The sequence below is a fragment of the Coffea eugenioides genome, chromosome 11 (genome assembly GCF_003713205.1).
Source record: "Coffea eugenioides isolate CCC68of chromosome 11, Ceug_1.0, whole genome shotgun sequence".
Taxonomy (NCBI): Eukaryota; Viridiplantae; Streptophyta; class Magnoliopsida; order Gentianales; family Rubiaceae; genus Coffea; species Coffea eugenioides.
The window spans coordinates 38,927,111-38,951,936 of record NC_040045.1 but is presented as its reverse complement, the minus strand read 5'-3'; the positions used below and the strand labels follow the sequence as shown (position 1 = coordinate 38,951,936).

The 24,826-nt window shown below is 37.8% G+C and overlaps 6 protein-coding genes across 7 annotated transcripts; 3 read left to right on the top strand and 3 right to left on the bottom strand.

Moving 5' to 3' along the window:
- The first annotated feature begins 526 nt into the window (after window positions 1-526).
- Window positions 527-3,964, top strand: LOC113754515 (putative late blight resistance protein homolog R1A-3). The gene has a single exon (XM_027298959.1). The coding sequence runs from the start codon at window positions 1,212-1,214 to the stop codon at window positions 3,873-3,875; it is 2,664 nt and encodes an 887-aa protein (XP_027154760.1). The 5' UTR covers window positions 527-1,211; the 3' UTR covers window positions 3,876-3,964.
- Window positions 3,965-4,762: 798 nt separating this feature from the next.
- On the top strand, window positions 4,763-7,237 carry LOC113752533 (COBRA-like protein 7). Its single transcript, XM_027296647.1, has 2 exons — window positions 4,763-5,321; window positions 5,812-7,237. Exons 1-2 carry the CDS (start codon window positions 4,763-4,765, stop codon window positions 7,233-7,235), a joined length of 1,983 nt encoding a protein of 660 aa, XP_027152448.1. The 3' UTR covers window positions 7,236-7,237.
- A 667-nt stretch (window positions 7,238-7,904) lies between these two features.
- Window positions 7,905-9,211, top strand: LOC113752532 (putative fasciclin-like arabinogalactan protein 20). The gene has a single exon (XM_027296646.1). The coding sequence runs from the start codon at window positions 7,905-7,907 to the stop codon at window positions 8,994-8,996; it is 1,092 nt and encodes a 363-aa protein (XP_027152447.1). The 3' UTR covers window positions 8,997-9,211.
- Window positions 9,212-9,899: 688 nt separating this feature from the next.
- LOC113752531 lies at window positions 9,900-10,391 on the bottom strand. The gene has a single exon (XM_027296644.1). The coding sequence runs from the start codon at window positions 10,389-10,391 to the stop codon at window positions 9,900-9,902; it is 492 nt and encodes a 163-aa protein (XP_027152445.1).
- A 2,829-nt stretch (window positions 10,392-13,220) lies between these two features.
- On the bottom strand, window positions 13,221-14,689 carry LOC113751369 (probable ribose-5-phosphate isomerase 1). The gene has a single exon (XM_027295355.1). It carries the CDS (start codon window positions 14,253-14,255, stop codon window positions 13,434-13,436), a length of 822 nt encoding a protein of 273 aa, XP_027151156.1. The 5' UTR covers window positions 14,256-14,689; the 3' UTR covers window positions 13,221-13,433.
- Window positions 14,690-21,106: 6,417 nt separating this feature from the next.
- LOC113752977 (protein PIN-LIKES 2) lies at window positions 21,107-23,548 on the bottom strand. Of its 2 annotated transcripts, none has more exons than XM_027297050.1 (2): window positions 23,273-23,548; window positions 21,107-22,834 (listed from the first exon to the last, which is right to left on the bottom strand). In XM_027297050.1, exon 2 carries the CDS (start codon window positions 22,751-22,753, stop codon window positions 21,404-21,406), a length of 1,350 nt encoding a protein of 449 aa, XP_027152851.1. In that variant the 5' UTR covers window positions 22,754-22,834; window positions 23,273-23,548; the 3' UTR covers window positions 21,107-21,403. The 2 variants fall into 2 exon arrangements, with proteins under 2 accessions (XP_027152851.1, XP_027152850.1); XM_027297049.1 differs by having other exon boundaries at window positions 21,107-22,831.
- Window positions 23,549-24,826: the final 1,278 nt, after the last annotated feature.

The following is a 24,826-nucleotide window of genomic DNA, read 5'->3' as shown; positions in this document are numbered from 1 at the left end:
TCTTAAACCGTCAATTCGGTTCCGCTTCAAGTTTAGAATTCAAGTGAAACTGAATTCGAACCTTTAATCACCATTATGATTCCGATTCCAAAAATTCGGTTTCGGTTTCGGTTTAACAAACTATCGAGACGGCTATGATAATGGATTGTTGGATTAGGATTAGAGCTGTTGGTATTATATGCTAACTATTGATATTGAACTCTAAACTGGTCAAATATATTTAGGTAGTAAATATTTTTTTAAATGATTTGATCGGGTCTTAAATCCCCGGTTTCGACTCCAGTTCAAGTTCAGAATTCAAATGAAACTGAATTCGATTCTTTAATCACCGTTATGATTCCGATTCCAAAAATTCGGTTTCGATTTCGGTTAACAAACCGTCAAGACGGCTATGATCCGATTTTGGTTCAAATCTGACCGGGGCACCCTGCTCCAGCATGTACCTTCAAGTATTTCCAGCTGTTGAGGCCATGTTTAGTTAGTCCTGTTTACCAGAAGATAAAAAAAACAAAGGGTCACACTTAGTCCCCCGCGTGCTGCTGTAGGTGGACTGATACTAATTTGTGGCCAAAGTAGTAGATTCCATCTTTCAGCTAGAGAAATTCCGGGACTTAGGTGGCTTTCTCAGAAGTTCAATTTGTTAATCCTGTCCTATTTTAATCCACAGTAAATGACTTACTGGAATTAAACCCTGCTCAAATGCTCGTCTTGTTTCTTGTTTATTGAATTTTTTTTTCGCCCTGATACACATTAATATGGTAGATTGCTGCTTTGTTGATCAGCTGGAAGGAAGGAAAGAAGGCTTGATTTTTTCCCTTCTCATATTTTGGGTATTCTAAATAAGTGATAGCCGAGATGGCTTATGCTGCTGTTACTTGTCTTATTGAGACACTAGAGCATCTGCTGCGTTCCCCTTCTCTAATTTTTGGAATTAAGAGTTTGCAGATCGAGATTGATGAGCGTACTGCTAGAAGAATGAAGAGATTGCAGCTGACAATGGGTAAACGCCCTGCACGAATAAAATCAGCAGAAGCTTCAGTGCCTCCCGGTGCCTTAACAGCGTTCTGGAATATGACAAAAGAGATGCTGACCATCAACCATACTTCACTCTGGAAATATCTATCCATATTTTCTTTGTATCCTGAAGCAGGGCCAGTGAAAAGGTTTTTAATAGGTTTGGGAGAGTACTTGGGTTTACTGAGCTACGTCTGATGCATGGTGAATCCTTACATTCTGAAAGGAAATCTAAACGCTTTTTCCTGGTAAGCAAGTCTCAATTTTTTTCCTGTAGATTGATCACAAAAATAGTACTTCTTTGTGAGCAGCTTATATTCTTATTGGCTGCTCTGGAGGATTCTACGCATACTTGCAATGACCATGAATTGTTGAAACATCTGGAAGGACGCCTTATTGATTTGGCTCATAGAACAGAGGATTTTATTGAAGAATCTATGTTTGATAGTTCAGTTGAGACAAAGATGTTGAACTTTATCATTTATGTGTCTCAAGTTGATTGTAACATTTTAGTAGGTAGGGTTGATTTTGAGGCAGAGGTTCAAAAAATTTGTGACAAGAAGTATGGCATACACCATTGTTTGCGGCAGACGGTGGAAGATATTGTTGACATTAGAGAGGAGATGAGAAAGATCAACGATACACTGGTAAATGGAAACCTGAAATTAGGAGATACTTTGAATGATGATGCACCTCAAAGTCCTCCAGCTCAGAAGAATGAGGCCGTTGGCCTAGATGATGATTTGATGTTAATGTCAGAGAGACTCTCAAGAGTACCATCCAGACTAGAGGTTGTCACAATTGTTGGGATGGGTGGCATTGGTAAAACAACTCTTGCTAGGAAGATATTTGATGACCCTTCAACCATTTGTAATTTTCATGCTTGTGCCTGGGTCCAGGTGTCACAGGTTTATAGACTAAGGAATTTGTTGCTAGGGCTATTAAAATGTGTTACCCAGCTCAAAGATGAAAATTGTGCAAAGAGCAATGAGGAACTAGCTGAACACCTGTATAGAAGTCTGAAGGGTAAGAGATATCTTATTGTCATTGATGATGTTTGGAGTACTAGGACTTGGGATGATGTCAAAAGAATTTTTCCAGATGACAAAAATGCGAGTAGAATAGTATTGACTACTCGGGTTGGGGAAGTGGCTGATTATGTGAACTCTAAAAGTGCTTCTCATCGTATGCGCCTTCTAGACATAGATCAAAGTTGGGACCTGTTGCAAAAGAAGGTTTTTGGAAGCCAAAGTTGCAATCTTGAATTCGTGGATATTGGAAAAGAAATAGCCAGAAAGTGCCAGGGTTTACCTTTAGCAATAGTCGTTGTAGCTGGTCTTCTTTCCAAAATCAGGAGAACACGTGATTGCTGGGAGGGTATTGCCGGTAGTGTAAGCTCACTTGTAAGTAGTGGTCCAGAACAGTGCTTGGAAATACTGGCTTTAAGCTATAATCACTTGCCTCAGCACCTGAAAGCTTGCTTCCTCTATATGGGAGCGTTCCCAGAAGACAGTGAGATTGAAGTTGAGAAATTGATTGCTCTATGGGTTGCTGAAGGCTTCTTGGATAAGAAGGATTCCCTTAGTGCAGAAAGGGTTGCTGAAGATTATTTGGAGGATCTTATTGACAGAAGTTTAGTTCTGATAGGAAAGAGGAGATTCAATGGGAAAGTCAAAACATGCTACCTCCATGATCTCCTTCGAGAGTTGTGCTTGAGAGAAGCTCAGAAAGAAAAGTTTCTATTCGTGATAGATAGACGAGCTCAAAGTTTCCTTTCTGGTATAAAGAATCAACGTCGTCTCAGCATCCACTTGGACTTTCATGCTGATTTGCAACTTATTCCTTCTGTTACACTAGTCAGATCTTTTCTGTGTTTCAGTTTGGGCTCTTCCTTTGTGCCAATGTTTATCTCAAGCTTCAAATTGCTCAGAGTATTGGACATAATTTTCCTTTCTTCCAAGTATTTCCCACTTGAAATACTAGACCTTGTTCACTTGAGATACCTGGCGCTTACTGCTACTTATGAGCTTCCAGCATCAATATCTAAACTCAGGAGCCTTCAGACCCTTGTTATCCATGGTCCCTGGATCAACAGAAATCAGGGAGAAAGCCCAACTCTGTTATTTGAATACTGGATAATGCCATGGTTAAGGCATCTGCATATCAGCATGCCCTGTTATTTGAGTAATCCTTTTGATCCATCTCGCTGTCCCTTGGCTCCACGATACCTACAGACACTGTCCACGATAAGGTTTGCTAGTTGCACAAGTGATGTTTTTCTGGTAATGCCTTATCTTAGGAAACTTGGAATTTGTGAAACCAAAGAAGATTTCATTACTGATATGTTCTGCAGATGGCTCAAAAATCTTGCCAACTTGCAGTACCTTGAAGCATTGAAGTGTTCCTTCTATAAACAAAATGCAGAAGCACCTAGAATTTTGCGTCCAAGCGTTCTCCATTTCCCTTTGACTCTCAAGAAATTAACTTTAAGTTGGAGCTACTTGCCATGGAAAGATATTGCATGTATTGCCATGTTGCCTAACCTTGAAGTGCTCAAACTGAAAAATTATGCTTTCCAAGGACCAGATTGGGAGCCAACTGAAGAGGCATTTCGTCGGCTAAAGCACTTTCTAATTGACAGCACCAATCTAGAGAACTGGGAAGCCTCGAGCGATAACTTTCCCTGCCTTGAGCACCTGGTCTTGCGGGGTTGCAAGTTCCTAAAGGGAATCCCAGCTGGAATTGAGGAAATTAATACTCTTCAGAGATTTGAGTTGCATTACTGTAGTGAATCTGCTGAGATATCTGCTAAAGGTATTGAAGTTGAAGGTCTTGATGTTGTTATCAAAAGTGAAATGTAAGTTATGAATGTATGTAACAGTGTATATAAACCAATCTCAAGAGCCTTGTTCTCTTGTTTTATGATCCCTTTAGAAAACCATTTCTTCGATATCTATACGTAACAATGACAGTGATCTATATTTTAAAAACGCCCAAAAATTTTTTTATAGAATCTCGTAGATAGAAAAATTGTGCTCAATTCTTATTCTGTGCCCTTAATCTTTTCGTTAAACAGTTATTTTTCTTTATTAAACTTAATATTGTAGATAAGTTGGCCCAAAAGTAAAAGAAAAAGGGTTCTCTATGCATGCCATATCATCAACATCCATCTTTAGCATATGGGAATTAATTTGATATATGGGACAGAAGCCGTCCAAAGAGACTACCTATCTTTGGTTGTCCCAACTTCCAGTTCAACACCAGTTCACTCCTTGCAGGCTAGTGACATTCGAAAGTAATCTCCAATTAGCATTATTCTAAAGAGAAAATTGGGATATGACAAAGCAATCCCAAAATATAAATAAACAAGGAACAAATTTTAAAGAACAGGTGAAGATGGAAGAATTCAAGGAGTAGAATCAGACAAAGTCAAGAAGGCAGATAAAAAGGACAAGTTCCTCTCTTGCTGTGGCTTGCCTCAGCTAACCGGCCTCACCGTTAGAAGAACTACTCAATGCCGGCTTACCGCAACATGCATTTAAAATACATCAATATCAAATGTCCCAAGAAACTTCAAACATCATTTTCGATGCACGTAATATTACTGCTAGTATACTAATACTAATCCAAGTCCGAACACATTTCATCTTCATCAGAAGAAACAAAATCTCCTCCTTTCTTCTTCTTCTTCTTGTTCTGCTATTCTTAAGTTTGTCTGCACATTTATGTTCACCTAAAGTATCCTAGCATGGCCAAAATTTTCAGTTTCTTGAATCACATAATACTGCCGCTACTGATAATAATCACAATTTCACTTCCAACCTCAATTTCTCAGCTTCAGGAGCCTACAAACACCCCAAATGGTGTCTGCAATGGAGTAGTGATACAATATAATTATGACACGGGCTATCAAATCCCACCAACCCTTTTGCCAGGTGCCCCCGATAAACAGCCCTACAGGTTTGAATCCACCTTAACAGTTCTCAATGCTGGGTTTGAAGAGCTCAAGAATTGGAAGGTTTTCGTGGGATTTCAGCATAATGAATACTTGTACTCGGCCTCTGAGGCTGTGCTTGATGATGGTACTTCTTTACCGGGTAATGTCAGCCAGGGTGCAGTTTTTTCAGGGTCTCCGGTGACTGACCTCAAGACATCTGTGGAGACTGCTGGAGACCTTAATCAGATGATGGCTCGGGTAGAATTGGTAGGTACACAGTTTGGTGTTGCACCTCCTAATGCTCCCCTGCCTTCTAATCTTAGTCTTGCTAATGATGGCTACTTGTGCTCCGGTTCTAACATGCCACAAGGTAATAAAATCTCTCTGTGCATGTACTGTTCTGCAACTACTGTATCAAGACATCCTTTAATCAGTTAAATATAGCTTCAATTTGTCGATAACGAAGTATTGTTCTAAGAGCTCCTGTTTGCTACTAGAGAATTGCAAGTTATCAGGTTCACAAATTTGCAAGAATCTTCCGGCAAAGTGATCTGGGTATTCCATTTGGTCCTTGTATGAATCCTGGATAGCATAGGAAACAGAGGTTGTAAGGGGAATTATTGGGAAAAGTTAAATTAGAGCAGAGGATTGAACAGGTCCAGACTGTTTAATTTTGTAGATAAACACACAAAGAAGATTTTTTGATTTATTGAAATTTCTGGTGACAAAATGACAAAAAGTAATTCAGTATAAGCTTCCCTAGCAAACTTTCTGGATTCCAGCCTGCATCTATATTATGTAGCCTTTTCCCTGGCATATTGTCCTTGTTTCTTGATAGCTAACCTGTTTGGTGAATGCAGGAGTCAATTTGACACAAGTCTGCTGCATCAGAGACTTAAACGCAAGATCCAACATCACTACAGAACAGGAGTCACCCCTCCAATCTGGTGATATAAGCATAATGTACGATGTGACGAGTGCTTACGAAACAAATTACTGGGCACAAGTCACAATCTCCAATGAGAACCCCATTAGCAGACTAGATTATTGGAAGTTAACTTGGGAATGGATGAGGGAAGAATTTATCTATCAAATGAAAGGCGCTTATCCAACTGTTCTTGATACAAAAGAATGCTTTTTTGGTGCACAGGGAGAGTACTACAAAGACCTTGATTTTTCGATTGCTGTGACTTGTGAAAGACGGCCAACAATCATTGATCTCCCTCCTGACAGAACAAATGATACTAAACTTGGTATGATACCCTTTTGTTGTCGAAATGGATCACTCCTGCCACCAACATTGGATCCGACTAGGTCGAAATCAGCGTTTGTAATGCAAGTTTACAAAATGAAGCCAGACTTGAATAGGACTCAGATATATCCTCCCATGAACTGGAAGATTAATGGCACATCTGGCCCTGAATATCAATGTGGACAGCCGGTTCGAGTGAGCTCGAGCTTTTTCCCAAATCCTCAAGGGCTAAGTTCCGACGTATCAGCAGTTGCTAGTTGGCAAATAGTATGCAACATTTCGCAAGCACAAACGCCCCAGAAGAAGCCAAATTGTTGCGTATCATTTTCCTCATTTTTCAATGATTCTGTCGTTCCATGCAACACTTGCGCCTGTGGCTGCAACCTGAATCCAAGCAATATGTGCAATGCCACTGCACCAGCTCTTCTTCTACCTCCTGATGCACTTCTAGTCCCATTTGACAACCGAACTAAGAAAGCCATTGAATTCAGTAAACTAAAGCACCGCCATTTGCCCAATCCTCTGCCCTGTGGAGATAACTGTGGAGTCAGCATTAACTGGCACTTGCTTTCAGATTTTGAAGATGGCTGGACTGCAAGAATTACGCTCTTCAACTGGGGAGACACAAGCATTGCGGATTGGTCTGCTGCAGTGGAACTGGATAAAGCTATGCCTGGCTTTGAGGCAGTCTATTCATTTAATGGAACTATTATTCCTGATTCTAACAATACTCTATTTTTATATGGCCATCCAGGCTTAAACTACCTTGTTGCAGAAACGGAAGCACGCAAACCAAGGAAAGATCCCCCAATTCCTGGCTCGCAGCAGTCTGTGATATTATTTACAAAGAAAAAGACACCCGGAATTAATGTGCCTCGTGGTGACGGATTTCCCAGTAAAGTTTACTTCAATGGGGAGGAGTGCTCTCTCCCTACAAGGCTTCCAATTAGCTTCACTCACCGTTTGTCAGCAGCATCCGCTAGTATCACCATCCTTCTGAGTCTGTTTGTTCTTATGGCTGTGTTACAGTAGCTGTTGGAGGCCTAGCTTTTCTTTCATTATTTTATATCTTTTGTTACTACATCACTCATAAAGCTAGTATCACCAAAACTTTCAGATTTCTGTTTCCAATTGAAGAGCCATGATTTGCAGTTATAGTGTTAACTAGGAAGGAACAGAGGACCTTGAAATAACAGAAAGATCAGCTCATGAGCAAAATTGGATGGGTAGCTACATTAATGCTCGAAGCTGCAGTGTGTTACATCCGTTTTGAACAAAGAAGGACAAAACAGAAACAAAAGTATTTACAAAACATTGAATTGTTCTACCATTAGTAACGCATGCAAAAAGACCATTTTTTTTTCCAAAAAAAAAAGGCATTAAAAGAAAAATAATATCCAAGATAACTACTTCTAAAACTCATTTCAAAAAAAGAAAAAAAAATCAAATTATTACATAAACGGATAGTACTTTTGCCAGAAGAGAATGACTTGCATTGGTAACTAATCAGAAAAGGGGAAAAAAAAGACACTCTGTAACTAACAATTAACACAGCCAGCCAATACGCATTGGTCACGTGTCCATAAAAAATCATTTTCCCGCCAAATCTTCATCAGCTGCAGGAAAGAGCAAGAATCTTGCACTTTGTTACCCCTTTTAACTTTTAAGGCGCAGTTGCACACACTCACACAGTCGAGCAAAATGGCTTCCTTTGTTGTTTTCCTCTCTCTCTTCACTCTCTTCTCCCTTTTCTCCCTCACCCAACTCCAATCCCCGGCGCCATCAACCTCCCCACCACCGCCGCCGCCGCCACAGTCCCTTTTGAATGCAGCCGAGACCCTTTCCAATTCGGGCTACAATGCCATGTCCCTCACCCTGAATCTCCTCCTTGATCAACCCCATTCCATCAGCTTCCCATCTTCTCTCACCATTTTCACTCCCCCGGATTCAGCGTTTGCCGCTGCCGGCCAGCCTTCACTTTCCCTGCTCCTCCTCCATTTCTCGCCACTTTCTCTTTCCCTCCAATCACTAAGTTCTCTGCCCTTTTCTTCACCCATCCCAACCCTGTCAAGAACCCATGCTTCCATCTTCATCACCACCTCATCTGAAAACCCCACCAAAATTTCCATCAACAACGTTGAGATTTCCGGCTCACCCGTCTATGATGATGGCTCTGTTGTGGTTTTTGCAGTGGACAATTTCTTTGAGCCTAATTTCACTCTTCCCGCTCCTCAGTCGGTCATAAACCCCAACCCAGAATGCGTGGAATTCAGTCCTTTTTCACGGTATGAGGAGGCATCAGGGGTCCTACAATCACGGGGTTATTCAATTTTTGCCACTTTTCTGGACTTGCAATTGATGGGGTTCGTGAATTCCCATAAAATCCCTTCTGTGAATGGGATGAAACTGACAGTTTTTGCCCCCCTGGATGAGGCTTTGATTGGGGATACTGGGAATTTTCTCCAGTATTCTTCCATATTCTTGAGGCATCTGTTGCCATGTAAGCTTAACTGGAACGAGCTCAATGGAATTGCAAATGAGACTGTTTTCAGAAACTATGTTGAGGAGCTTAGCATGAAAATCGAAAAGTCTGGTGATCGAGTAATGATTAATGGTGTTGAGATTGCTGCTCCAGGATTATACGAGAATGAAGGGATTGCAATTCATGGGGTGAGGGAGATAATACCAGTACTGGATAGTACAGATGAGGATGCTGCAGAGACAACTTTCATGAAACTTGAGAAGAAAAAAGTTGACGGAAATTGTCCTGCCCCTGATCGTGGTGAATTCTGAGCTCTCTGTTTTTTGGTTTCTTCTTGTCGATAGTACATTGAGGAGGATAGGAGTTGAAAGATAGCCATAGACTGACTTTTGTATTCCATTGTTACTCTGATTGTCCACTGTCACTTGATTGATTTTTTTCCCTTGAACTTCGATGAAAATTGGAGAGCTCATACTGTAAAAGTTGAAAGGATTAATCATGATATGAAAAGGGAATCTTTTGGTTAGTGTTTTCTTGTTGAATTTTTGGTGTTGTTTTGTCTTTAGACAAGTAAATTTTTGAATGAAATTCTGGTTGATCTGTATTTGAACGGAATTTTGTGATCTCTTTTGTTTCTTGTGGTGGATGGTGTGGAATATGAAGAACATCCCTTGATATTGATGAATAAAATCGCTTGACAATATATAAATTGAAGAACATAAGATTCTTCTTGTAGGTCCGATCCCTTGCTAATTCTGAATATATGAAATCTAAAGAACATAAAACCATAACAAGTCCTTATTACTATTGATGTAAAAATTACTGTATTCATGTTTGCAATGCATAGGACTATCTAGCAGCAAGAAATAAAAAAATATTGATCCATAGAGTGCTGGTGCTGTAACATTGACCAGCTACAAGCAGAAGACATGAAAAGTAAGTAGTAAAAGGAAGGTGTAACCTTAGGAAATATCAATGTTCAAAACAAGATGAAGATGGATTAATCCTCTGTGCTATTAATGCACTTTTTGTATAGAAATGAGGGGCCTTTGCTCCAAAGTGTAAAGTTTATTTAGATCAATACAACTATAAGAACAAAATTAGTTACAGCAATAATACGTGCATTATCTACTTCTTTTGCTCCCATCTTTCTTGATAACAGGAGATTTAACCTTAGTGACTTTAGAACCATCCCTAATTATCCTACAAATCACTTAATCAGTATTGTGGATGCTACTACCTATCCCATTCAAGCAAGCACCAGCAAAAGCATACTCATGCATTATCCATCTACCCTTCTTTACCTCTGAACCCGAATGGAGAACCGAATGGAGAACATAGCTTAACATCTTCCTTTTCCCAAATAGCTCACCAGTGATCATGTCCTGAACTGTAGTAATCTTAGCTTCTCCATCCCATGTCCCGGAACCAGCCGTTCTCGCGGCCTTCTTGGCACTCAATTTGTTTAACTCAGTAAACACGTAGACCATTCTTTTGTTACCATTGCTTCCATTATCATCAAAAAGTTCCCGCTGAAGATCATCATCGCTGAAAACATTCCACGGTGAGGCACCTTCCCCGTAGAGCTTCTTTTCTTTGACCTGATCATATTGGAACCGCGGGTTGGTAACTTTGTCACGGAGGAGGTAAAGTAGTTCTTCCTCTGAGGGCCTGAAACGGCAACCTATTGCGTAGTCTTCCACCATGTTAAAAGTACAACAGATGACTTTTTTGGCCAATGAAGTGCTATTAATTCTTCATCAAGAATGCTTTTTTCTGTAATAATATAGACAAAGGGAATTTGCTAAACATCTAAAGATGAATAACGAGAAGAACAAGAGGAGTTGAATGCAGATAGTAGTGCTTGTATGGTGATGTCTATTTGCAATTTGCTTGAGCCGAAAGGGTTAACATTTAAACTGATAAAAGGGATCAAGATTAGGGATGGCAACGGGGCGGGGTTGCGGCGGGGGAAACCCCTCCCCCATCCCCGGCCCCGCTGCCTACAAACTCCCCCCGGCCCGGCCCCGCCCCGCCCCGCCCCGCCCGCTTCCTCCGCGGGGTTAATAAAATTTTCCCTACTGGGTTAATAAAATTTTATTATTATTAAATTTTAATAAATAATCAAGTACTAAAATATCAACACATCATCAAGTTATTATTCATTTTAATTTTACAATTAAAACTCATAAAAACAATCAAACAAAAATTATTTGAATACAATCTAAAATGATGAAATAAATACAACTAAAATAGTTAAGTTTTCACTTTTGGTACAAATACAATCACTAATTCATTATTGTGTTTGTGCTTTTTTTTTGAGAAAAAAGTGTTATTCTATTAAGTGTAATTAGAAATTTAGTATAAATGTATTAGTAAATTTAGTATAACTAATTAATAAATTCTATTAGTAGACATGTCTAATTATTCGTATAATTGATAATATCAATTATATTACATACACTAATATACATTATATAATACATCTAACTAATAATATTATTATCATAAGTTTATAGCTAATTAAATTACATATTATATATAATTATATATATATAATTTTTTTTTTGCGGGTGGCGGGCCGTTTCTAAACGGGGGGGAAAAATTCCCCCCCGCCCCCACCCCCACCCCGAGAGCCCCCCGCGGGCACTCGCCCCCATTGCCATCCCTAATCAAGATGTTACCAGGACGTAATTATATGGAAACTTTCCCAGAGTCGTGGAGTTTTGGCTTTATTATATCATAAAGTCCAGAGTTTCCTAAAGCCATGGCGTTTAAGGAATTAGTTAGTTTCCTACGACCGTGTAGCTTAGGATTTTGAAATCTTCTGGGAATTAGAATGGTTCTTGACTCGGTTATATCATAGAATCAAATATCACAGCAGAACTCAAAAGGGCTACAGGCAGCACATCAACAATATAAACTTTAAGCTCTAGTTAATTATACCTATATTGACTTCATTGTCTGAATTAATTTTTTAATTGTATGAATTTTTGAATGATTAATTGTCAGGAACCTTTCTTTGAATTTAACTAGACAATTGAGAGATTTTAATGTTTTAAATTAACTTCTATTATAGATGCAAGCAAAGCTAAATTCAGCTTTATGACATATTACATTTTTGTTTCTTCATGCACGATCCAGCCACCTTCTACAGATCACAGTGTGTTTTCTGCTAGTTAGTAATAGAAATGAGACTGAACAAATTTGAGAAGTGTCATGGGCAGACAAGCTCAACACAAACAAAACTTCGTAACTTCCTCCAAGCCCATGGCTGAGGAGTGTATAAAGAGATCAAACAAACTTGAAAAGTACCTTGAAAAACTACCACAGCACTGGTGCTTCATATGTCTTGACATCTTCAGTTGCTCACAGAAAATACAAAATGTCAAAGAAACTATCCTTTAAGGAAGTAGTGCTGGATCCAGTAAAAACAAACATAAACACTGGAACTGGGTATTTCAACTGCTGCTAGATTGCTGTCAAATAGCAAGTTGGCATAATAGCATCTATCTGTCAATGCATCAGCCTTTACCCCAACACAGTGTCAATTTACAACTGCACTTGCATCTTTTCCACAGAATTTTGGTGGAAAAAAAGACATGCTTCCATGACCTAATTAATCACATGTTGCCTCAAATGCTAAATCATGTAAGGATGCAGATTGCTATTGACAATCAATTAAGGAGAGAGACATGCAATAGCAACACTTCAATAGAAATTCCATCTAAGATTCCTGTGTGTCACTTGTCTTGTAAAATCTTCAAAAATAATGCTACAAGCTATATAGAAACAAAAATCCAACAGGCAAGGTTAGTCATTGACAAATGCACTCTACCAGAACAATATATCATCTTCATGATATGATTTATGGTTCGACTCAACCAAAAGCAAACATTGCCAACTAAGGTTTTCTGAGACAAGACTGTACCAATTTAAGGAACACAGATGAGTTTAAACATGACTGAAGGACCACAATACATAATTATTGAGATCCAGTGTGTAAGGGGACATGCACTGCAACAAAAAGAACATACAACAATAACAAAAAAATACAAACTACTGAAGGTTAAACACAAGTAACTGACAAAACATCTAACATCAAGAAAACCACGACACAACTACAAACAACTATGTAAGAGATCGTTTCCAAATTATTTTCAATTAAAAAATACTTCCTCAACAATGTATTCATATTAGATGCACTATATTCACTTTCAAATTATTACCAATTTCATGAGCCTGTCACTACAACAGAGCCATCTCATTGAAGTGCTCAAAAGGAAACTGTTAATGCAAAATAATCTAATACTCCTTGGGTCTGTCAATACTCAACTTGGTTTCTCCATCCACAAGTTTGGGCTTAGTTAATTGAGTGTTATTCAAATCTAGAGAAAAATTCAGTTCGAAAGCACCACTTCAACCATTGAGGACATCTAACAATTGCATAGTTCAGGCACCTGAATTCTACTTCTACAACCAAAGCCAAAAACATAAAAGAATCAAGCACCAAAGATCAACAGAAAACAATGACATTTCTCAATCAGAAAAATGTGGATTCATTAACTTTAATGTCTTAAGAATTGATACAGGAGCAGTGATAAAACTCCCACTTCTACATTAATAAATTTAACCATCAAAAGTTCCCCCGATTCAATCAAGACATAATATCCCGACCGCCCTACATATCCTAATGTGTCAGCTAAAAGCTAAAATCTGGCAAACTACCTCCAGCTTTGACTTCAAGTTCATTTATTCCTCACACTTACCCCAAGCTCACCAGCAACAATCAGAGTAGTAGCCATATCAAGAAACATCCCATGCTCAACAACACCAGCAAGCCTCAAAATTGCATCACTGGCAGCCTTCAAATCACCAATATCCTTCTTGAAATACAAATCAATAATATAATTGCCGTTATCAGTTACAAATGGGTTCTCAGTTCCCGGAAACATCCTCAGCTTTCCAATGCAACCAGCTTCCATGAACAACATTTCAAGCCTTTTAAGAGTAAATTTCCAACAAAATGGGACAATCTCAACAGGCATAGCTAATCCACTCCCACCAATGTGGTTCACAAGCTTGGATTCATCAACAATAACAATAAACTTCTTACTCGCAGTTTCCACCATTTTTTCCCTCAGCAATGAACCTCCCCTTCCCTTAACCAAATTCATATCCGGGTCAACTTCATCTGCACCATCAATGGCCATATCAATGATAGGATGAGTATCAAGATCAGATAAAGGAATACCTAAGGAAACAGCCTGGTCCCTGGTCATATTCGAGGTGGGAATCCCAACAATGTTCTTCAATTTCCCCAATTTCATCAGCTCTGCAATTCGATCCACCGCATGTTTGGCGGTAGAGCCTGTCCCAAGGCCTAAAACCATGCCTGATTGGACAAACTCAACAGCCTTATAGGCTGCAATCTTCTTGAGATCATCTTGGGTCAAATTATTAACCGGAGACCGAGCCGAGGACGATGATTGGGTTGACACCACCAACGGTGGCTCAACGGATTTTCGTGCGCTCTTGGAACTCAAATAATGTGGATAGGCAATTGCCATGATATGGGTTCGGTCTAAAACCTGGGAAAAAATGGGAAAAAAAAAGGTTGGATTTTTCCCCCTTTTTGTGGTTTATAGGGCGTGGGATAATGAATGGGTGGCTATAACATGTTAAAGGGATAGAGAGAAATAAGGGGCGAAGGCTAGTACTTGTTAGGGTTTGATGTGAAGAAGAAAGGGGGAAATCATGTGGGGTATATATAAAGATGGGATTTTTGGGTTGGGGGAAAAAATCAGGTATTTATTCTTTTCAATTATCTAAGCATGATTTTTGGTTGGGAAAAAATGAAAGATGGGATTTTGTGTATCGTGAATAAATGACAAAAGGGTCAAATGGAAATCTAACTATCTTCAATGGAGAGATTTTGTGTGGGAAGGGGGTAGAATGTGGACAGGAGAGGACGAGGAGAAGGAAGAAAGGAGAGGTGCAACTGGAATGGGAGAACGGGGCGGGCTGGGCGGCATTTATAGGCAGGGGGATGGGGGTTTCAAGGGAAATTGGAGGGTGGCGACACTGGGGAAAGAAACGCGGGGGAATGGATTTGGATTTTGGACTTTTTGGAGGAGTCTTAAGGAGTGGGGTCGGAGAATCCTGGAAACAACAACATAGAATCCAGTATGGGAGATACGTGGGAGGTACAGCAGCCTAGCCAAGTTTCGGCCTCAATTTTTAAAAGGCCAAGACTTGGATAAATTCGACAATGATCCAAATTGTGGCATATTTATCTCAATTTTTAAAAGTTTTAATGGCTTAAAAATCACTTAATGAGATAGTATGACATAATTTGGCTCATTGAATTTTTTAATACCGTCTTTGGAAAATAGGGAAAACGGACAAAGAATTTGGTTAGTTATGCAAACTTCTTATGTAAAATTTGCTAGGAATATGTAGATTAGAATTTGTGATTTTGTGATTTTTTTTCCTTAGTCTATTACTAATTTATGGCCTTATCACACATCTTCAATTGCGTAGTAATTAATATCATTTTTCTGTTATTAACATATCAAAAAGATTTAGATGGTTGTGGGATGTTTTCTATTATATTCACTCACATAATACTTTACGCATTTGTGATCAATCATAGTTGATTTTGGATAAGATTCAATTAGATATAGGTTTTAAGAAAAAAACAACAATAAACTTATATTTTAGAAAAAATATTATATATAATTTTAGGAAATTATTAATTTATTATATGAATGGGACCAAAGAACTATATAAAGTTTTCAAAAAAATTATTATCTTAGAAGAAAATGTTGCTTATTCTTCTTTTTTTTTTTTGGTAATAAAAATCTTGCTCATTCTTTGGACTGCATGGAGGAGACAGTTTTCAAATTTCAAGGTCCAATGGATATTGGATTCTTCTTGGTCAAATTTTCTTGTTGCTCAAGAGTAAGTTGTTTGCCAAAGTAATCAACTAGTATATAGCATCCAATTAAGGGTGGTTAATCATATTTAAGTTAAACAGCTATCAGCATTTAGTTCATTTGGACCAGTTTTTCAAAAACAAGTTTCTCAAAAACAATATTACAATAATACATAAACAATACCAACTCAAAAAAAAATCTCAAAAAAAAGTTTTTCATATACACTGTTATAGTAAAATATTTTAAAAACACACCTAAAAACAGTTAATCCAAATAGAGCTCATATATCTAACACAATACTAATAACTAATCCCTATGCTTTTGGTATAATGAGGGGTGATAACTGATAAGTTGATAAAATGTATCATTCTTTCTGGCCTAATCACAAAGCCTTCACTCCAGGCATAGGCAGACCAATATTTCACTAAAACGGTTTTAAGTTTAATAGATGATGAATTTTTTGTTTAATTTCTGCTTAACATACATGTTTTCAGGAAGTCTGATCAGGATTCAGGACTTAATCCAAACTGTGACATGACTAGTCAAATTACACCATGACTTTCAAAGAAGACATGGCCTAATCCTAACGGATCCCCCTTGACAAAACAAAAATTAGAACGACCAGAAAAAACCTGTTTGACTGCCATTGGTGATTGGACGAATAAAATTAGCCAACTGAACCAATAATGGAAGCCTCAACTTGGTTCCCATAGCCACCCTAGAAGAAGGAGAAGAAGAAAAGCAAAAGCACCTTCAAAAGGTCTTCCAACTTCCAACGGTGGCAGCTGGACCCTTTTGGTCTTTCCTCAAGTAGAAAGCTTATTCCTCCTGCCAAAAGCAAGACACGTTTTCTAGCTTTTCTCAGCTCATTCCTCCGAGCAGAAGCACCTTCAAAGCTCATTCATCCAAACACACACACACAGAGTGAAAGTTAGAATAATTAAAAATTTGTTTCTTAGCTTTTCTTTTTTTTTTTTGTATTTTTTTTTTTACAAATTGCATTCAGACCACATAAAAATATCTATTATTGAATTAGAGTTTAGAATATAGACAAAAAAAGAAAGATTTAAGCGAATCAAGTCTTGCTTTTCTGGCTAAGAGAGAATTTTATTTAAACAATACACACATAGCATAAGAGTAGTTTATTACTATATGTGGTTGTAAAGTTACTCTTTAGAAGTAACACAATGATGCTCTCCACGTTATGATGGTATATGATCAAATATTAAGTCACTCGGTAAAGTAGCTATTAACTAGTATCAAGGTTCATCTTTGTCTTCCATCAATTGCTACTTATACATGGCTTCTCCACAAATTCAAATGAGTGCATAACGCATCTGTTTGGTCCGATGATAATTCAGTCCCCGTCAATTTCTATGATCTAATTGAATTTGTCTCCTTCGACCGGTAACAGGCAAAGATTTGAATAGAAAACAGTCCATATAAAGAGTGGAAGAGACGACTAAAAACCTCAAAGGTTCGACATAATCTCTGCTTTTGACTAAACAAAATAGTAACAGATTTGATTCTCCAATAGAGAATAGCAATAATCATGCATGATATCTAAAAAAATTTGACCTAGGCTTTGCTTAGGTGTTGGATGATTATAGATGCTTGATTGACCCTTTTTTATGTTGTTTATAGATTCGTCTTTTCTTTCCTGTGAGGCCATGTATGAATAGAATCACAGGAGCTTAAAACATTACCCAATGAAAGTGGCAAACAAGGCATGGATATTGCTTTCATTACAATTTTCCGCATATTCTCGATCACTCAGCATCACTTTGATTTTGGCTCGTCAATTTGGAACAGTGTAAAGAGCCATCAATATGTCATGTTGTTGGCTATTTTGGCAGTACATTTCACCGTCACCCTACGCTTTTGGCATAAAGTATAATTGTAGCAAATATACCGCTTCGTTGGCTTTTCACAAAGCTCTTCTTGTTATTTTTATTGAAAACAACTCCTAAGGTACATGAATGAGGCAAAATTCCTTGGAAATAAAAAGAAGGAAAAGGGCCCTTTTTAATGATTTGACAACCGTGTTTTTATCGATTTTGTCTAATTTCACTAGGTATACATTCATAAATTTAAAACATATATTAAATATAAAACAAATTTTTATAAATCCTACACCTCGATCGTGTTAAAAACTATGCATACACAATGATATGAATCTTGCATTTTTTTTTTTGGATCAATCATGACTATGAACCTTTTAAGAAGAAGCCATCAAGTGACCATAGAAATTGGCACGAAATTTGTTCCATCCTTGTTCGTAGAAATTCGGCACTAATACAAGCAAGGTAAAAGTACTATTCAACTTTGCTTCTTCTCAATCAAAGAAAGCGTATTGAATAAATCTTAGGGATGCATGAACTTAATTTCAAACAACATTTTAGCTAAAGAGGCCTTCAAACTTTTAGACGGGTTGACGACGAAAGAAAGAAGTCGTGCGTCACACATACCCAGATTTTGCATATGACTGGGCTTTCTTTCATTTGGATATTCCTCCTCCTAAAAAGACAAGTCAAAATTAAAGATGGAATTCATGGGTTAGGAATACCTTGAGCAATTACAAATTAAACCCACGAAATGACCATAAAGTCAAAACATGGGTGTGTGGAAGACGGAAGAACTTAAAAATCTATAAACCAAACTAACGCGTTACATGTTTTTTTAAGTACAAAAAACGTGGGTCTTGTTATTTATTTGTTTGTTTTTCGTGTCAAAGTTTATCTCCATTTGCGCAGAACCGTGCCGTGTCCGACGAGGAGAAGGCGTCCCTTCGGGGATGGGACATCCGATAAAATTGGAACGGAAAGAAGGCAATTCCCAATTTCATAAGGACAAAATTTGGGTAGACGTAATTTTAAAGGATCAATGATTCAAATCGTGCCACACCATTGAGATAATGCAGTACAATCTGAATTATTGAATTTTTGAAAATCGAGTCTATTCAAGAGTAAGTCATTCCATGATAAGACTAATATTTTGTCCCATTTTTTGATAAGTATTTGATAACCAGAAAAAAAAAAGGGAAAAAACTGAAAAAGATGGTCAGCTTTGACATAAACCTGGAAATCATCCTTACTTTTTACTGTCGTCATACCAAAAAGAAACGAGTTTCATGTGGGTTGAAATTGAATTACTCGATGACTTAGTAACTAATGGTGAGAAGATGATGCAAAGGATCATAATCAGCACCAATCAAAAATGACCTCGTTGTTTTATTATAATGTTGCCGGGGTTCTACTCGGATATACAACAGAAATGCAGAGAAAATTTGTACTTCGGTCAAAACGACAAACATATATTGCTTAAAGACAGAGAAAAGAAAAAAGAAACTTCCGTGAAAGTGTGGCATGGTATACAAAATAGAATTGATCAAACTTTTAGAAACATCACCAAAGATAACTAATCCAATTTGTATAGGTTTCTTTGTCAAGTAATTCCTGCTGGATTGGTACCCGCATTTTCCTTTTTCTCCCCAATACTTGGTCAAAAATAGGTCAGGACCCCTCTTTGGCTCTTTGTCCAGTCCTGGATTCAATGGTCAATCAACCATCTAAATTGTTCGTATTTTTGCTGCCTTAGCTAAGCATTATCCGGAAGAACACCAGCATCAACAGGAAGAAAAGGTGCAGGCGAAAAGAGCCTCAGCCACTTATTCTTGTGTGATTATCTCTTTTGTACTTTCTTAGGAACTTAATTTAGATTCTTGTTCCTACAAGTTTAATTACAACACTAGCTAAGCTCCGGTTAGAGACTTTATTCAACGTACTCTGGTAACCTGTTCGACTGAGATGCTTAATTTGCCAAGTTCAGATATTCTGAATCATGTTGGGAGGAAGTTTGAACAAGAACTTGATGGACAAAGTTGAGTATGGTATTGAATTGCGCAAGGATCATATCTGTCAGCCACCGGATGATGTTCTAGTCTACATTCCTGCCTGTCCTAGCCATTAAAGAAGCTGTTAGAACAAGTGCTGTGTCCAAAGGGTGGATAAATCTGTGGACATATTCTCCTCCTCTTGATTTTGATGGTTATGGAGCATTAGAATAGCTAGACTCCTCATGGAAACCAGAAGGGGAAGCGATGAGTTCACTTGAAAATGAGAGAATAGAGAAGGTAAAATGGGTGGAAAATGTATTGAAATCACAAGAGGCCTCCGAGATGGAGGAGGAGTTCAGGATTCATTTTTGTTTGGCCGAAACTTCTTGATAAGCTATTGATGAATGGCTTCAGTTTGCATTTGCTAGGAAGCTGCAAACACTGGAATTGGACATCACAGGTTGTCAGAACCTCTTACTTATGCCTACTGTGGGCTTGACAGTGCACTGATCGACTTAATGTGCCTTAAAGAACTGGTTTTGAAAAGGGTCATCAACTGCCAATTTCTTGAACGTCTGCTGGTGCATGAATCGGATGATTTGGTAAATGTGGAGGTTTCTGCTCCATTTCCTGCACTGAAACACCTGGAGATCTGCTTGTGTCTTAAATTGGAATCCCTCATCGTGTGCGATGCGAATATAGTCCCACTTGAGATTTCTCCACCTGTAAAACTAATGTCCCCCACTGCTTGTTGAAGTAGAGGTCTGGCAGGGATGGCATGATAGCATCCTCAAGAATGGTTCTTCCCGGACTTTCCTGCTGCCTGTCAAACCTAGAGGTTCTTAAAGTATCTAACTATAAGGAGGTTAGCCGGCTGGAAGCAATTATTTGCTTCTTGAACTTCATCGACTGAAGCAGTCAGTCCTGGAAGTTTCAACATGGAAGTAGACGTAAGACTGCTTGGATGGACTTCCTTGATTAGGGGATTTCCCAAAGAAGTTAGGGGTAAACTTGAAATGGCCATTGGACACAGGCAGAGTTAGGGAAATTAGAAAGTTAGACACAAGTTATAGATTATCCACTCCAACATCTCAAAGTTAACAACAGGATGCTATGGACATGCAGGTGAGCTTCAACTTGTCAAGTTCTTCTCTGAAAATGCCATTACCCTTAATAAAATTACAGTCGATCCGCGAGACTCTTTCTGCTTACGAGGATTGCCATTACAAACGTCCATGGCAAAAATGGAATGAACAATTTGCAAGAGAATATGTAAAAGAACACCTAAAAGGAGCAACACATTCACACGGGGAGTTAGAAAGAGCACCATGCTCCTGATCTCTCTTCTATATCTGAGTAGTATTTTGTCGCCCCAACGGGAGATTGTTTTTAACAAGCTATATTTTAAGAGAGAGAGAGAGAAACAATACATGCAACTTCTGGATACTAGTTCTCAACAACCTTTTTCTTCTAAATCTTCACATCAACTGAACCAACCTTCGTTTACAGCACCATGACCTCTTTATTTTTTTCATTCTGGAAATTGCTATTCCAAATTGGCACTCTACTATCTCTCAAATTTTAGTCCAGAGAAAAGTTATCCATGCATTTGATCAATTTATCAAGTGCAAAAACAAGAAAACTAGGATGTTCCACACACAAAGTGAAATTCATTGATGTAGAATACTTGATCAATCAAGCGTACAAGTGGTGCCCACCACATTTAGCTGAAAGAAAATCCCAAATTTAGAAGAATAAGCTTTCCAGACACAAACAGAGCGAGAGTGTGCTGAAAACAAAAGGTACTACTATCATTGCAGTCGGCATTTAGCATCAAAAGTATGCAAGCCAACCATCTAGAACAAAGAAGGCACCTAAAGGTCGGTGGCTTTCATGCAACTCACCCAATCATGAATGTTAAGAGAAATCTCTAACTTTAAAAATGTTATAATAATTTAAAATAAATGATAAGATACAATGAAAGGGAGAACAAAGCAAACAAATGCTGCCAGAAGAGAAGCGCTGAGGACTCACTCACTGCATAACCTCTTAAGCTGGCAATTGCTCCCAATAAGATTGCACTTGGTGTTGTGTACTGCAACAAAAGCACAAATCTAAACATTTTATCACCATCAACAAGGATATGTAGCTTATCAGCCAAAGCCACAATGCCAATCCCGAGTAGAGGAAGCACCAGCAATCTTGCCACAATGATACCAATCATGGTACGCAGCCCAAGGCTCGATTTATTGGGCCCCTCAGCAAGCATACCCCCGAGAATAAGCATCACAGAGGGCACCATAGCGCCAGCTAAGATCCCGAAGCTGTCAGTGATGAAAGCCAGAGGTGCATCACTCCCAAAAACAAAAGCCTTGACCTGAGGAATCATGCCAATAATTATGGCTAACAAAGAAGCAATTGTTGGGGGTTGAAGTATGGACCGTATTGGCGTGTGTTCAGCAACAACTTTAATCTTTCGGACAACTCTGGGTGCTGCTAGACACCTGATGGACTTGGGACTATCGGTGTTTCCTTTGATTGTGTTTTCAACATCTGGGAGAGTCATCTCTGATACGTTTGAGATACTCTTGAAAACATTAGCAATAAAAGGTGTTTTGGAATGTTCGGTTTCTTTGTCCTCAATGCCAGGCCATTCAGCTTCCACAAGGAGAGGTCTACTGATATCGCCACTCTGTGGTTCCTCTTGCTCATCATTTTGACCCCCTTCTTCAAGAATTCCATAATACTGCAGTGGAGGTTCCATCATATGATACACAAAAGTGTAAACGAGAATCACGGCAACCCATTGAGCAAACGAGGCATAAGACACGCCTCTATTATGGCAATCAGGTCCAAAGGGATTATCCTCATTATGACAAACAGTACCAACAATCGCAAGATGAAGATTCCCAGTATTACCAAATGCGGTCATAATGATGGTGAATCTAGTCAGCTCTGGAGGCGGGCGACATATGATTACTACTAAGAACCCCAAAATGCAACCAACTACAGTGCTAATTAACACATTAACAGGAATAAACCACCAACTTGTGAAGTTTGCAACCGTGATAGATTTCCCCAATTGAGTAAAGATTAGACAAGGCAGGAAAAGTACAAAAACTAGCTTGCTGAGTAGCTTGAATGTTTCCTTAGGGATAATCTGTACATTCTTATGAGCAAGAACTAATCCAAATAACGTAAGCGACAGGAATTTCAGCAAAGGGAATACAGCATCTAAAATATCCTCGCTAGATTTTATGTTGTCATTATATATCTCAGTCAAATACCGCGACATCTTTTCCTCAAACAAATTTATACCAAGATCAATATCTTTCCCTTTTCCAGAGTATCGACAATATCCTTCTGCTATCTTCTGCTACGAAAGGAAAAGAAAAATTCGAAAAATTAGCAAAACAAGCCAGCAAACCAAATACAAATTGTTTAAAATCAAATTCTACAGTAATTTAGTCCAGTAGAAGAGATCAAGAACACAATTGCAGAAATGAAGCTAAGACAATTAAAACGCAACAGTAAAACATTGAAAGCAAAAATTAAAAAAAAAAAAAAATCAAAAGTCAATGAGGGCTTCTGAAGATTAATTAGAATACAGGAATTGGTGTTAAGGGATCTAACGAAATCAACAGCATCCTGGAATTTGACATAGGATCGCAAATTGAACTGATTTGAGCAAGAATTTAAACAAAGATGAGAAGCAAACAGCACAATATAATCACAGAACAATAAACTAGAGCACAACAATCAGGAACAGAAATAATAAAAGAATCACAAACCAATTAACAAAATCGAATCTTACCTTCAGTAGTCAAAAGGGCTCGTCTTAAATCCCACAAACTGCCAAAAAACAAACTTCATACAAGGACACCAGAAACATTCAAGGAAAGAAATTTTCTGGAATAAATGGGAATAATGGGTTCTTTCCGGAAGGAGTCTCACAGGAATAATTTGATGAAGTTGCGTTAATTTTTTTTCTTCTTCTCCTTTTTCTTTTGATTTTTTAATTGGTAACCCACTCAGGAAAGCAAGTTGAGAATGATGGTGACATCGAGCTTGAAGCCACAAGCTTTTTTAAAGGAAGGAAATAAAATACAGCCGTCAATGTCAACGGAAGAAGAAGGGAAAATGGAATTTTCTAGTTAATTAATTCGCCAAATTACATAAACTAATGGGATGGAAGATCCGATGTGGTGCGAGAATCCATGGATAATGACTGAAGTAAAGCTACGTCATCCATTTTACAAAAAAATTCTTTTACAATACTCTATTTCATTTAGGAAAAGATAGTTTGTTTGAATAGCGAATTATTTGTATAAATTTATTTGCTACATATATCAAAGAAGTGTTATCAATTTTTTAATAGTTAAATTTTGGACGAGGGAAGAGTTTAGTAATTCATTTAGGAAAAGATAGGCTTTGTTTGGATCTCCTGTTTTTGGAGTGTTTTTCAAAAACTAGCTTTTTAAATACAATAAAAGTTACAACAAAGTACTCTAAAAGATAATCTAAAAATTAGTTTAAATTTTTTTAAAATTTTACCAAATATCTCATAATAAAGTGCCAATAAAAAATATTTCAAAATATTTTCTAAAAATATTTCAAAATATACTCTAAAAACTCTGCTACAGCAAAATTTTTCAAAAACACCCCCAAAAACAGCTAATCCTCATAGTTTGTTTGAATAATAAATTATTTGTACAAATTTATTTACTTATATATATAAAAAAAAGTATTATAATATTTTTTATCAAATTTTTAATAGTTAAATTTTGAATAGGGGAGGAGTTGCGTGAGAAAGTAATGTATAGGACAATAGAATAAAAGAAGATGAAAATCACGCTTTGAGGAAGCTAAGAAAAATTTTGAGGGAAAATAAAATTGCTGATAATAGTGACAATTATTCATATTTTCGTGTCTAACCAACTATTTTCTTTCAATTTTCTGCATAATTCATGAGATACAAAAAAGTGCAAAAAAAAATTTTTCCTGCTAACCAAATACTAATATATGGACTAAAAATAACCAATTCTTTTAAAATTTTTTCAAATTTTTCCTTGTAATCAAACACTACACTGTCGGGCGCGAGCGTTAAAATCTACGGTTGCTAAGAATTAATCTCTATTGTATTCATAAGGGCCTTCCAACTCCAGTCTGTCGTAAAAATGAGCAGCAGCATGCCCATGATTTTGACCCAACTTTAGTACATTTAATGTTATCTGGGCCAGGATCTGATTTTTGTGCTCTTGGCCCAGATTCTTAAGCCTAGGCCAGTTATTTTTAATCTCCCCCTTTCTGTTTTTTCTTTTAAGACTTTTGCCTTATTTTTATTACTAGGAAAACAATCCAAACTTTC